The sequence below is a fragment of the Anolis sagrei genome, chromosome 2 (assembly GCF_037176765.1).
Source record: "Anolis sagrei isolate rAnoSag1 chromosome 2, rAnoSag1.mat, whole genome shotgun sequence".
NCBI classification, from domain to species: Eukaryota; Metazoa; Chordata; class Lepidosauria; order Squamata; family Dactyloidae; genus Anolis; species Anolis sagrei.
In genome coordinates, this window is record NC_090022.1 from 125954887 (window position 1) to 125968963 (window position 14077).

The following is a 14077-nucleotide window of genomic DNA, read 5'->3' on the forward strand; positions in this document are numbered from 1 at the left end:
TGAGTTGGTCATGGAAACCCACAGGGCGACCTTGGAGATTACAGCAGCAGAGGAGGCAGATGCAATAAGTCTTGGCTCCCTTTCCTAACACAATGATCGCCAGCAGTGCAGACCTTTGGAGGGCACAGCTCCTTGCCAAGTTCAACTGCAGTGCTAAGGTAATCCTGGAACAATAGGTTCAGCACTGCTAAACTTCATATGAATGATGTAACTGCCTTGGGATAAAGTTTCTTGGAATATGGGAGAAGCTGTGACTAGAGAAGGGACCAGAGGTAGAAAGGACTAGCTACTAGCGATAGGTATGTCCGTATGCACCACTCAGATGCAACCACAAGAGGGCAGTATTCGGATTAGAATTCGTTTTCTATCTAAAATAGTGTTTGCACCATGTGACCTACAAAACAGCCCTGAAGTCCATAGTTGGGACATCCACCTCATAAGGAAGTAATTTAATGAGGATGTATATTTTAGAAGGCCTATGCCTTGCTCTGAAACTAAGAGACTGTGGCTTCCAAGAATAGTCCGAATTAAGAAAGAAAAAAGGGCAAAAAGTATGAGGGAAGGGAAGAAAGGGAAAGAAGGAAACTGGAAGGAGGGAAAGGGATTAAAAGGGGAGGGAGGGAGGGAAAAGAATGGAAGACAAAAGAAGAAAGCAAGACCAAAGGAAGAAAGAAGTATGAAGGAACACAAGGGAAGAAGGATATAAAGGAAGAAGAGAGGGAGCACACAATGTATGAGGGAAAGTAGGGAAAGAGCTACTAAGAAAATGTAAACCCAGGCAACAATGGGTATATATGCTAGTGTTACTAATACAAGTTGAGTGATCTGGCAATCCAGCATGTTGGAAATAAAACTCACCTAACCCAAGCTGCCAGTTTACTTTCAAAATAATGAAAAGAAGCAATTTTCTTATCTTGTAGCCATCTGCCAATCACATCTTCACAGGGGAAAAGCCTACACTGACTATCAAATTCAGATATCAAATGCAAAAAAGAGTTCCTGCTGCTCATCTGCAACATTCATTGGCTGATCAAGATTCAAACTGGGTTTTTTTAAAGTGACATTACCACAACAGTTAAATACTGGGAATCCAATCATAAAACAAAGGCACAAGGATTGTCTCTGCAGAATCCAGCAAATCCACGTTAAAAGATTTTTATTCTTGGACCATCTCGCTTGTTAAACCACAGGATGGCAGTCACCACAGAAATCTGACACACTGTCCTAAGGAAAACATGCCTCAGAGATTCTGAATAAATAAAGCTACAAAGCCCAAGTTATGTACAATTATCTTAGGCAAAGATATTATGTTTAGAAATCTATGTACAATAAAACAAATGTAAACAGTCAATGAAGCAAAGGACATAACAGAAAAAGGGTTGACAAAATACAAGCTGTGAGTGGCAACTTGCCTTTGCCTTGGCTTTGATTCCCTTTTCTTTCCTTTGCTCTTGGGCAATGCTCACTAAGCCATAGATAGAGACCACGCCACAGCTTTCCTGAAATAAAATGTGTAAAGCCAGCTACATGGGGTGAAACTGGCCAGAAAGAAATTGATGATCTGGTGGGTGTTTCTCCATTTTAAAAACAAATCAGCTTTGGTGAACAGATACCTAACCGTACAACACATACATTTCTTGTGCTCCACAGAGAAGATGCCACATCTCCATAGCCCAATTCCCACATTTTAGCAGGGATACTGTGTCAAGTAGCAAGACATTTCTCAGTCTCATCAGCTGGATGGAAGGGTCCATAAGATTCATTCTGCATCCCAAGTCTGTTAGCTTACCATAGGCATTTGGAGTTTCCCTGCACTCCCCTGAACATAAATTTACTTAGAAAAGCACAACAATATTGTGTGCCTAAGTGTAAGTTTTGGATGGGGGTGGGGAAGAGTAAAGAGGTGGGGACATTACTAAGAAGTCATTCAGCACAAAAGCAGGCCTAAGTTAGCCAGCGTACAAACTGGTGGAGTGGGAGTGGGGGACAGAGAAGGAAGGTGATTGGGCAAGTGCAACTCCACCATCCTGTGGACAGACATCAGCGGTGACTACGTCAAAGAACGTCCATGATGGAAATAGAAGAAAATAGACTGTATTGACAGGAGGAGTACTCTGTGTGTTCTGGGTTCTTCTCCAGGCAGCCTCTGGGTGCTGCAAGACCCATTCAGCTCCAGCAGGGGGCTTTAACAGAAAGGTATTGCAAGCAGCTCTTCTCCTGTTCTTTCAAGAATTAGTCCCAAGTCCCGCTCTGGCCTTGCAATACGTTCATACACTCAGAGGGAGCATGCCTGGTGCTGACGATGGCCTTGATCCTCCTAGACCTGGTGGTGGGCCTTGGTCAAAGCCGTTGACTGCCCTACAGAATGCAAAAGAAAAAATCATTAGCAAGTAGATAAACTGAACTACACATGTTCAGAAAAGCAAAGTAAACATTTCATAAATAACAAACACGTTGACTAGCACTGTCAACAGATGATCTCTCAAAATGCAGTATTGGTAAGATTCATGCATTAGTGTTCCAATGAACAAAGCCACCTCCCAACTATTCTATAACCCTGGACAAGAGTAACGATAAATGGCAGAAAGATCAAGAGGTCCACAGAGAAACACCTTACTGTTCTAGACATTTGTGGCAGAACAACAATTGAAAAAAACCCTTTGATTCAGCATTTCTAGTACAGCGGTTCCTACACGGCTCTGGCCCAGTGTATTTGTCCGAACGGATCTCCCTTTACGTCCCACCCCGGAGTTTAAGATCGGCCCGGGGGGGGGGGGGCTGCTCTCGACCCTGCCAGTGTCACAAGTGAGGCTGGCGGGGACGAGGAGCAGGGCCTTCTCGGTGGCGGCCCCCTGCCTGTGGAACTCGCTCCCCGGGGAAATCAGAACAGCGACCTCACTCCTCTCCTTCAGGAGAAAACTCAAAACATGGATGTGGGACCAAGCGTTTGGTCAAATGAGCAGGTAAAGAATTGACACTATCTAGGAAAGGTATAATGGAATGGGATCTGGAACCCGGAAAGACGAATGCTGAACACGTGAATTGTTCTATATGTTGTGTTATTGATTGTTAATTGCATTGTGGTTTTATCTATGATAACTGTTTTAATTGTTTTAATTATGATTGTCATTTTGTATAACTGTAATTGTATGGGTGTGGAATGGTGCCTCGTTGTGTAAGCCGCCCTGAGTCCCCCCTTGGGGGTGAGAAGGGCGGGGTATAAGTGCCGGAAATAAATAAATAAAATAAGAACAGGAATGGGCTGTCGAGAAGGTAGGGTCTGGCACCTGGAGGGACTGGGGACTTTGTGGTGTGATGGTGTGGAAGAGATCTGGTGGCAAGGGAGAACAGAGAAGGGAACTAGTTATCAGGGAGGGGAGGATGAGGCTCATGGACATGGGTGAGTTGGAAGGAATTAGCTGATGCTTGCGCTCCCTTATTGTCCTTTTTTATATAAGGGAGATGTCTTGGAACCAATCCCCAGGGATACAGAGGGGCCTACTGAATAGAAAAGGATTTGCAGGATGATAATTGTGCTAGGAGTTGACAGCGGAGGACATGAAAGAGTGTAGAGAGCGCAAACTGTATTGCCTAACCATTGCATTGGCCATCTAAACCAAATCTCATTAATATAAACTGCCACTGTCATCAAGATTTTCTGCAGTCCTCAATGCCAGATATTTCTAGTTTGTGATTTTAATGACTGAAAAATACTTGGGGGCTGGTAAGTCACTAAACATGCAGTGCCCTGCAGGAGTATTCATCTCTACTCTGACATTTCCACATTTTCTTGTTTTACAACCTAAATTTGAAATTAATAGGCATTTGTTACCATTTGATACACAATGTATTCTTATGTGAAGGTGCAGCTTGCACTTTTTGGTTGCATAAGTACTTATCCTCCTGCATCAGTACTTGGTAGATGCACTTTTGGACCAAAAGACCCAAAGATTCCATTTTGTTTTCATCAGATCAGTGAACATTTCTCTGTGTCTCTATTTTTGCAGACTCCAAACTGACTTTGATATACATGAGTCCACCAAATCCACAGAGATTTAGTTCCACCACATATATAAATAAGTGTGGACAATCGTGCCCCATATTATTAAATGGTTATGACATGAACACGCATACTTCAGCACATCTGTATTCATGTCATTGCTATTTACTAAAATGGGGTGTAGCAATTAGCTGTCACTGGAAATCGTGGATCCAGATCCCACGGATCCAGAAACTCCACTGTATACTTTATTCCACACGTTTTGAAAGTGCCCTGATCTTCATGAAATTATCTGAGAAGTTCTGCTCTCCTATAAACTCACAGGGAGGTGATGGAGTCGGATTTTCAGAAACAGGTGTATTTAATCTGAAATAAAGTGTCACAGAACTATGCACAGATGGACTCTATTTTACCACTTCTATGGCTTCAAAGGTGGAGTGGTTTCAGTGCTGGACTAGGACCTTGGGAGACCAGGATTTCAATAAATGCTTATCCAAGGTACGTGGCCTCAGAGGGAGTCAATAGTGTGAGAATTTGTAAAAGACGCCATGATGTGGTGGGTTAATAGGACAGGCATGTGTCAACAGCCGACTGGCTGAGCGTGCCAGGAGCCAGAGCTCTGATTGGCAGCTGTCTCTGGCTTGCTGCTGGAACTAATGGTTTTAACTGCCATTCTCATTTAGGACAGTAAAGAGAGTCCTGGCTGCCAACTATCTTGAAAACTGATCATTTAAAGGCATGGGGCATATTTAAAGACTGTTTTAAAAAGGACTGTTTCATTCCCTCTGTTCTCTGTGTAAATTCAGAGACTGCTGTATATATTGTTGCCCTGTATGAACTTTTGAACTGAAGCAAAGATACTTGCCACACAAGCCTGAGTGACACTTTATTATACTGCAGGGTTTATTTTGATTCAGAAACTGTGGTAAACCTTCTGCTTATCTACATTTACCAACTCCAACAAATAGCACCCCACCCCATCCAACATATCTAGACCAGAAGGCCTGATGATAAGTTCAGCTTAGAGTCACTGGACATGACTAACAAAAGTTAAAACCAATTTCAAATAAAGAAACAAAAAAATGGAAAAAACCAAAGGACAGAAGTGAACACTTATGAAGGGCACTGCACAGGGCTGCCACTGATGTCATACCCTAGAGTTCTTGTTAAATTATCCTAGTCATCTCACTGCTTCTCTGTTGAATGCAAGCTATTCCTGTCCACACTGCTTGTGGAGGCTGCATTACAACTATGCAAAGTTCACTAGGTATTGCAAAAACAGTCAATACAGTTACTCTATTTTGGTCAGCTGTACCCTTCAGGATTCCAGTTCACTGACTTTAACAGGCATCTAATGGATTTCTGGGGCAGCTGGGGATTTCCAAAGCAAGCTAAATTATAGTTGACAGAGGAGGAAGCTTAATTGCTTCTGCTAGAGGCATTTTAAATTAGTGCATTGTTATGGGAGTCATGAGGAAGCTATTGGGCTAGCTGTATAAGCATTTGAGGCACAAAATTGCCCAAATCAAAGCCATTCTTTTGACAGTAGAATCCAACGTAGTCTGTGCTCACAGCAGGTAGCTTCTGAAGTCAACCATGTTTTGCAGAATTAAGCTTTGGATGCTTCAAATAATATTGCCCACCTTTCTGCAGGAGGACCATTAAACCTCAACTTTTCTGATGTTACAGAGAGATGACTTGACGAAATGAGGTGGAGACTTCTTTCTCCCATCTATTCAGTTGAAAATACTGATAGTGGAAGACAGCCCAAAACACTGGAGTTTTTTTTTTTAATGAGCAATGCATTTTAAAATGTTATTTCCTCTTTAGGCCACTCCATCATTAATATAGTTGTTTCATTTATAGTAGAGGTTGAGTATTCCTTATCAGAAAGGCTTGGAATCAGAAAGTCTGGTATTTTAGCAGTATACCTGTCTTTGCACATACATACATACATACATACATACATAACGAGATATCTTGAAGATTGGAACCAAATCTAAACACAAAATATATTGCACTTTATACACATAACTTGAAGGTAATTTTATATAGTATTTTTAATAATTTTGTAAATGAAACAAAGATTGTCTGCACTTAACTATTAGAAAATACAGGTATCACTATCTTAGCCAACCATATGGGTGATTTCAGATTTTAGAGTATTTTAGATTTCAGAATTCCAGGTAAGAGATACTCAACCCATATTAGACAAAAATGTGCAGCTTTTAGAGCCAGCTTCAGATTCCTCCATTTCCTGCAACATGTGAAAGAAATGGTGGGCTAAGTTAGGACATGTACATATCAAACCAAGAAACAGGCTGAAAATCTTGATTCAATCCATGCAAACCTTCAGTTTAAATCAGTGAGGGGAAAAATAAAATTCTGAATCTGTTATTCAGTCTATCAATGCTATTTCACACATATATTTGAGAGTTCAAACAGGGTTTGATATTGCTTAGGTTGTAAAGGTAAAGGTTTTCCCCTGACATTAACTCCAGTTGTATCCGACTCTTGGGGTTGGTACTCATTTCCATTTCTAAGCTGAAGAACCGGCATTGTCTGTAGACACCCCCCAGGATAATGTAGCCAAAATGACTGCATGGAGAACTGTTACTTCCCACCGGAGCGGTACGTATTCATCTACTCACATTTGCATGTTTTCGAACTGCTAGGTTGGCAGAAGCTAGGGATAACAGTGGGAGCTCACCCTGCTCCCTGGATTTGAACCGGCGACCTTTGCTTATTTGTGGTATTTTATTCACATTCCATAGGATTGAGCTACATGACCCTTGCTGTTTGTATGATAATTACACTCATTACGGAAAGAATACTTTATCAATGTCCAAAACAGCAATAGTCCACTTCTCTTCATTTTACAATTGATGTTTGGTAAAAATCAGAGGTGTTGTCCCTGAATGAATTTGCAAATATTGCTTGAATTTAATTTAGGCATACTTTCAAGCAATATGGTTATTATAACTTATACTTAATACATTTTATGTTAATACTTTAGACTTAAAACTGATAAAATTAGATGTACATGCTTAAATTGATCCCAAAATTCTGTTTCTTCCCAAAGGAAAAAAGAGGTAAAGAATATATTTTTCAATAGTTCGCAGGTTTCTAGAAGCTGTAGATCTCTAAATAGCACACTGCTCAGTTCTGACAGAGATCATGGTCCACTGAAGTGGCATGCGTGAAAAAAACAGCCCAAAAGATGAATATCTGGTTGTATAAAACTACATTAAATTCCATCAAAACAAACAATTCAAAGAACAGCCACTATTTAGGCCTAAGTCATGAAGGCAAGCACACCCATCTCCAAGCATCAGGCAAGTGCATCACACCATACTGGTTTTTTTTACCCATGAAATATGCAGGGAATCTGACCTATCCAGAAAAGAGAAATGGAAACAATTCATATTTTAAAAAATAAACAACACAACAGTTTATCTCCAAGAATCCCCAAAGTATATGTGTGCATCGGTTGTGTGTGTGTATATGTCTTTTTAAATTCTAGTAGATACAATGCTGTAATTTCAGTGATATTATTGCTGAGAATCAAACCATCTAAATATCTGTCATGCTTTGAGAACATATTTACCTCATATTTTGCATAAAATTCATACAACTGTGGCTACGCATTCATGTTTACTGCCTACATTCCCGGCACCAACATTATCTGGGGAAGGCTTTATTATTGACAAATGTTTAGCAGCAAGTTGTAAAAAGACAGTAAGAGTGCTGTGTTTTGAATATGAAAAAGTGGCATATTGGTGTCAGTCTAAAGCAAGGTACAGTCCAGGCATCATGGATTTCTTCCCTGGGCTGGGATCCAAAGCATGTTCTGCTAATGGCTTTCCCATTCTAAAAGAGAACTAAGTGCACTGAAGCTTGCTCTGAACTACACTCCAAGCAGGGAACACACCAAAAGTACTCCTGAATAGACACTGCTCAGTCATCCCCAGATGACATTCTTTCCTCAGAAGAACATCACCTTATTGAACAAATATTCTTTCTCTCCAGCCCAAGTTACTAAATCCGCCTAAACACTTATTAGCTCCAACCCTTAACAACTATGGCATTATACTGGCTTCGGCATGCTTCTTGTACCAGCAGTGTTTAACGCGTTGTTCTTGTGGCTCAGTCAACAGCACAGTTTTCTTCCCAGCCCATAAACCTGGTGGCCATTCAACTTCAATACACCTCAGAGAACCAACAGTATATACAACTAATAGAAGAACAGCAAAGCCAGCAGTATAACAGTGAGTTACCTCAGTTAGTCCCACCACCCAACTACAGGCTGTTCACAAGGCAGCGGCGGCAGCAGATTGGATTGGGCTCACAAGCATACGTGGCTGCTTCAGGATCCAACGACAATTGGGGGCAGGGAGAAGACTACAGGGGCTATAGAGAGAGAAAGAGAAAGGGGAAAAGGAGAAGAAAGGGCATGCTTGAGCTCACTTTCCATGTCATAATAAGTTGTGGCCCATGTCATAGCCACTTCACAATTGAGTGCTCTGCTCAATGGAAATAGCTCAAATGGACTTAAATGGGGCAGTGTGGGATTGGAAGGGGGGAGAAAGGAGATAAGGGAAAACACTGGAAATGGGATATGATAGCATGGGGTGTCAACAGAATGGTCAAAAAGCAGAAGTGTCTGAGAATGAGAAAAAATCTATGATGCTCCTGAACAGCCCAAGAAACCAAAATGTATAGATAAAGCCCTTTAGGAAACATGCATAGGAATAGAGGGGAAAGGAATGCCTGCGCTTAGCCCTGTCTCTAGTCTAGCTACTCAACGAGGACTAGAAACATGATGACACAAAGACTTGTGCAGTCCAGGGATAAAACCCAACTGTTCCACCAAAATCTATTTCCAGGAAGCATTCTATCTGCCATGCTATCTTAGAGTCAGGTATCAGAGACCCAACTTCATAAAAGCCTAAGGTACCTCAAGATAGCAAGCCTAATTTATATGAAGACTGTCTTGGATTTAAGATGATGAAATTAAAAGAAGCAGCTGTGCCCATCAGCAGGAAGTCAGACAAAAGCAGATATTCACAAAGACACTAAGAGGTTTTTAAGCACTTTCCTATGCCATTATATACACATTGCCAAGATGCAGGTATGACTACATTTGTAGCAAAAACACTACTATGCCAGGCACAAAGAGAACCAACATTCTACATAAAATTTCCCCTTTTAAACTTCTAGCCTTCACCTATTCTAGCAAAAGAAAGTCATGATCTGGTTTGTTCAACCCATGATAATTAGTCCCATTTAGAGGGAGCAGATGGGACTGCTGTTATGCCATCTGGGAGGGGCTGCCTTGGAGAGGTATCCAGAAACTCAAATAATTGTTGCATTCAACATGAAACCCCAATGCTGCAACTGTGCCGACCTATTCCAATTCACTTCTAGAACAAATTGTTCATTTTGACTTTCCAAGCATCAAGCCAGTCCTTCCTATCACAGTGCCTTCCAGAGGTCTGGAGGATAAATCCTTTCAGCCCCTATCAATGGTGGTGATGAGAGTTGTAGTCCAAGACATCTGGGAAACAGAAAACTAGGAAAGTTTCCCAAAACAAACAACTCAGAAAAATTTAGGTACCATTGTAAGGTATTTAAGAACAGTGGCATGCTCCATCCAAAATATGATAGAAAAATGGTATATGAGAGTGGTTTATTTGCAGTGGCACCAAATTGAAGTTTGGCCCCAAAAAGATTGTCAGTGGATCATTGAAGATAAAACATCACAACTTTTTATAGAAATGTTCCTTGGTCTTTTCTTATTAGCTTTCAGGATGATAGGTCAATTCAGCTTATTTTCCAGTCCAACTATCCATGAATCTTTTCTGGTTTCTGCTGTTATTTAACAGATTCATATGTATTTTATACTGCTTCTAGGGTATCTTATTGTTACAGAAGGGTGTGTTGAAACTATCATACATATATAAATTTGCGTCAAGCAAATTGATTCAACTTAACTATTATGAATGAAAACTTATAAGAAGGGTAGTAATATTGCTTTTAATTTTCTATTCAGAATCTCACAAGCTCAAGAGGTGGCACAGCCCCTATTCCCAATCCTGTAGCTTCTAACTGAATATATAATTGAAAGTGACATTTTAAAAAGTCTGAATACTTCACATATTTAACTGATGGCAATTGAAGACTCAGTCCTTAATTTACAGGTCTCTAATTTGAGGAGAACAACAAACAGAAATTTCACAGTAAGTCAAATAATTTTACCTCGTTACCCACAGAGTTCTTGAAAAAGATTACTCCTTACTTGCTAAGAAAAGATTTCCAACTTGAACAGAAAGTTATGAAGGGCCCGTTCTAATATGCTACATGTTCCTGGCCTTATTCCCAAAGTGGCAGCTACAAAAGCTCAGACTCTTAACTTCAAAGAGAAAATATCCTATTTTCTGGCTTAACAATGGTGTGGTATGGATGATGTGTTTCCCAAAGACAACAGTCTGAATCCAAAAGAAAGTTGTCTGAGAGCCAAAGGTAGAAACCTTTCACTTATAAGAATGCAACCCTGCAAACCAACCTCCCTGGAACCTCATGCATGAGCTAAACTTACGCTTTGTCATAGAATGTCGTGTGTCCCGGATGACAGAACTTCATGCCATTGCTGTTGATCATGCTGCTATTTATGTTCCCTGAAACATAAGACTTCCGTGATGCCTGGTCCTTTGCAAACTTTCTACAAGCAGCTAATCTGGATTCCAAGGCCTAAGAAGGATTGAAAAACAGAGTTCTTTATTAAGGTCAAGAAGTCTATATGGAAACAAGGCAAAGCAGAATCAATATTAGCAGAGTCAAAACAATAAAAAGATTTAAGAATAACTCAGGGTTAAAATATTTGCCCTTGGTTATCACCCCCCACTTCAATTACATTTAGTAAATGTCACTAAGTTAAAAGATACAGCTTTCAATTGAAATAGGTTTTCTAAATGCAAAGGCAGATCTAGGTTCTGTAACGCAGAAATGCCCAAAATCTATACTTTTTCAAATGCTGGTCTTCCAGATACTTTAGACTTAAATGCCCCAATGCCCAAGCCAGCTTTGCCAATGATCAGGAAGACTGGGTGTTGATCCAAAATTATCTGGAGGGCCAGAGTTTGAAAGCCAATACCATAAACAGCCAACAACTCAAATAGTCTTTCAAAACCTTTTCAATAATCCTGAAAATGGCAACTTACACCTTTTAAAAAGCCAAACTCCTTACCCCTACTCTTCTCAGGAGATCACCCACAATGTTCAAAGCAGATATCCTGGCAGATGGAGGAAGGGGGCCAGTACCACCAAAGCCATTGGGAATTCCTGCACAAAATACAAAAACAACATGACTGGAGCTAGCAGAAATACAGTTTCAAACCTACCATCTGATCCATCTTTTATGAGAACAGCTCTCCGAGAGCCTCTTATGAATACAAAATTTCTGAAGCCCAGCTCTTATCAACACTCCTCAAAATCTTTCTTCCACATTCTCACAATCTCTATACTGATACTATGTAAAACAGCATTTTACAACAAAAAATGGATTAAAGATTTAAAAGAACAATTTTGTGTCCTTATATGGCTCAAAAATTCTTATCTAATTTCTAATGTAAGGCTAGCTTATTATTTTTAGAACACTGAAGGTATAATTATGTAAAACATATAAACAACAGTGAACATATGTTGTGTAAACAATCAAAACTGGTTCTAGATGCCTATCCAATACATTGTTTTCAACTTAATTTTCACAAGATGCACATGTTTATTACCTTTTGGAGATGGAAAGCTATTCTCGCAGACTTTCCCAACAGGTGTTGATGGCAAAGAGAGTGATGCTTGGACAGCTGAATCCATCGTCTCACAGTCCAGGGTTGGAGAACTAGGAGCTGACTTCCTTGTTACTTCATGCTGTCTTTCCCGTACAGCTAGTTCTTGCCTTAAATCTGAGTAAAGGAGAAAGTATTGCAGATGTGCATGCCTTGGCCCTGAAAAAACAACCACCCTTCTCCCCCATTTATCCTTCTGTTCTCAGCATTTTTCAACCTCAGATCAAGCATCCAAGTTGAAATATAAGATAAACAGAACACTGGCTAAAATTACATGGTTCACTCTCTCTGCTTAAACACATATTTTATCCTAAAGCTGTTAGTCATTAGCAAGAAATACCCATTATGTGTCCATACAAAGTACACACTATAATCAGCAGGTCTTAAACACAGCCAGTGTACTCATCATATGACATCACCTGCCCCCACCCAGGATTTCCTCTATAGAGGAACACAGATACAGTAGGGTAACAGCTTTGATACCAAGAAAACCTGTATGAAAAGTTGAATGGTTAGACACAAATAACAACACATTCATATTCTACTTTTACATCTTTTTGTGGCAAAATGTGCTCTTTTGAAAAATATCAAAAATATCAAGTTTATGCAACACTCCACATGTGTGCTTATGTGGATATATACACTTCTCCAATTACACGTAAAGACAGTGCACACCAAAGTTTTTTAGTGTCTTGTCAGCTATGTGTGCATGTACTATGGGTCAGCTCTTGGCTCATGGCAACCTCGTGAATATCACAGGGTTTTCTTAGGCAATAAATACTCAGTGGTAGTATTGACAGTTCCTTTCTCTGAAATATAGCCTACAGCATCTGGCATTTGTTAGCATCTCCTATTTCCCTCATAAAACAGAAATATGTAACTGGGAACAGATGCATAAGACAGCACTTGGTTTGACTCAAAGTGAGAGTCTGAAAAGTGAAGAAAGAAGTCTATTCTCAATGTTCTTCCAGGAAGTTCTTTCTTCCTGTAATTTCTCAATGTATATTGGTGTCCATGAATATCCATGAATACTGAGCACAGATTCACAAACAATTTGGCAAGTAAACTGCTTTATGAATTGCACTTCGTGGGCATTATATGAGAATACTGCCTTATGCAGACATTTTATTTCCATGCTGCAGCTCATTCTGAGGAATAGTTGATAAACCAGGGACTTCTCAAGGAGATTACAGAGATAACTAAGTTTACAAAAAACCTGAAAATTTATTCCAAATCAATTTCTACTTCTGTTCTCTTTCACAATGTGCAGAGGATATTGCATGGGCAAAGTATGGATCTGAGCACAATACTGATTATACCCAGATGAAGTCCAGATTTTACTCTGGTTCATGATATGTTCCAATAAGAAACTTACCTAAAGTTAGGGTAAAAATAAATCAAGTACCTCTTATTTTACCATGAAAAAAATACTAAAATAGTAACACATGGTTGTATTTATGCTTGTTTACAGATGTGCTTCAGTGCCGGCCCTAAAAAATATTTATTCCTTCACTAGGAAGTGCATCAACAACCCCTGACAGTCAAATTGTATTTTCACGAAGAACACAATCAGCAGTTCTTGGTTAAGCAGTACCTCTTGCTTCATCCTTTAGCCTTTGTACAGAAACTAGCAGAGATTCCTTATCATCCAGTTCACTTTCCAAAAAGGCATTTCTTTCTATTGCCTGATTTAGCCTTTGTTCAAAGTCTTCCAAGGAAACAATTGTGGCTCTGGGGGGAGGGGAATCAACAGGATACAGCTCCTCAATACTTATGTAATAACAGAGACAGATGTATATAATAGCAATTATTGTTGTTATTATTAACAAAATAATAAAATATAACACACATCAATTAAAAGCACACACTGTTGGTTAAAGGGGAGATAAAGCCAATATGTATTTAAAAGCATATATCCATATTTTGAATTTTATAATTTTAAAATGATATGAATAGACAATATATCCAGCTGTCAATCTCTTCTAGAAGATCATTCAACAATCTGAGGGCAACTGAAGAATGAGTCCTCTGGTGAACAGTTACCAATCTGTTCCTGGACCCAAACCATGTAGGGCTTTAAAAGTACCTTACCTGGAAATTAACTGGCAATCAATTCGGTACCTCTAATGCTAGTGCAATATGATCACTCCTAGTAATCAATCTGGCTGCTATGTTTTGAACTAACAGAAGTTTCCAATCTTGGTACAGAGCTAGCCCAACATACAGTTCATTA

The 14077-nt window shown here is 39.8% G+C and overlaps 1 protein-coding gene across 4 annotated transcripts in view; it reads right to left on the reverse strand.

The window, feature by feature from the left end:
- Positions 1-1139: 1139 nt before the first annotated feature.
- NDEL1 (nudE neurodevelopment protein 1 like 1) overlaps positions 1140-14077 on the reverse strand; it is a 28873-nt gene continuing 15935 nt past the window's right edge. Inside the window, exons 5-10 of one of the 4 annotated variants that reach the window (XM_060764473.2) lie at positions 13439-13575; positions 11788-11961; positions 11247-11341; positions 10599-10750; positions 7369-7393; positions 1140-2358 (exon numbers count right to left, since the gene is read on the reverse strand). In XM_060764473.2, coding sequence (XP_060620456.1) covers positions 2341-2358; positions 7369-7393; positions 10599-10750; positions 11247-11341; positions 11788-11961; positions 13439-13575 — 601 coding nt within the window. In that variant the 3' untranslated portion in view covers positions 1140-2340. Of the gene's footprint in view, positions 2359-7367; positions 7394-8277; positions 8411-10598; positions 10751-11246; positions 11342-11787; positions 11962-13438; positions 13576-14077 lie in introns of those variants that run through there. The other 3 variants (XM_060764471.2, XM_060764470.2, XM_060764472.2) reach the window with 3 other exon arrangements.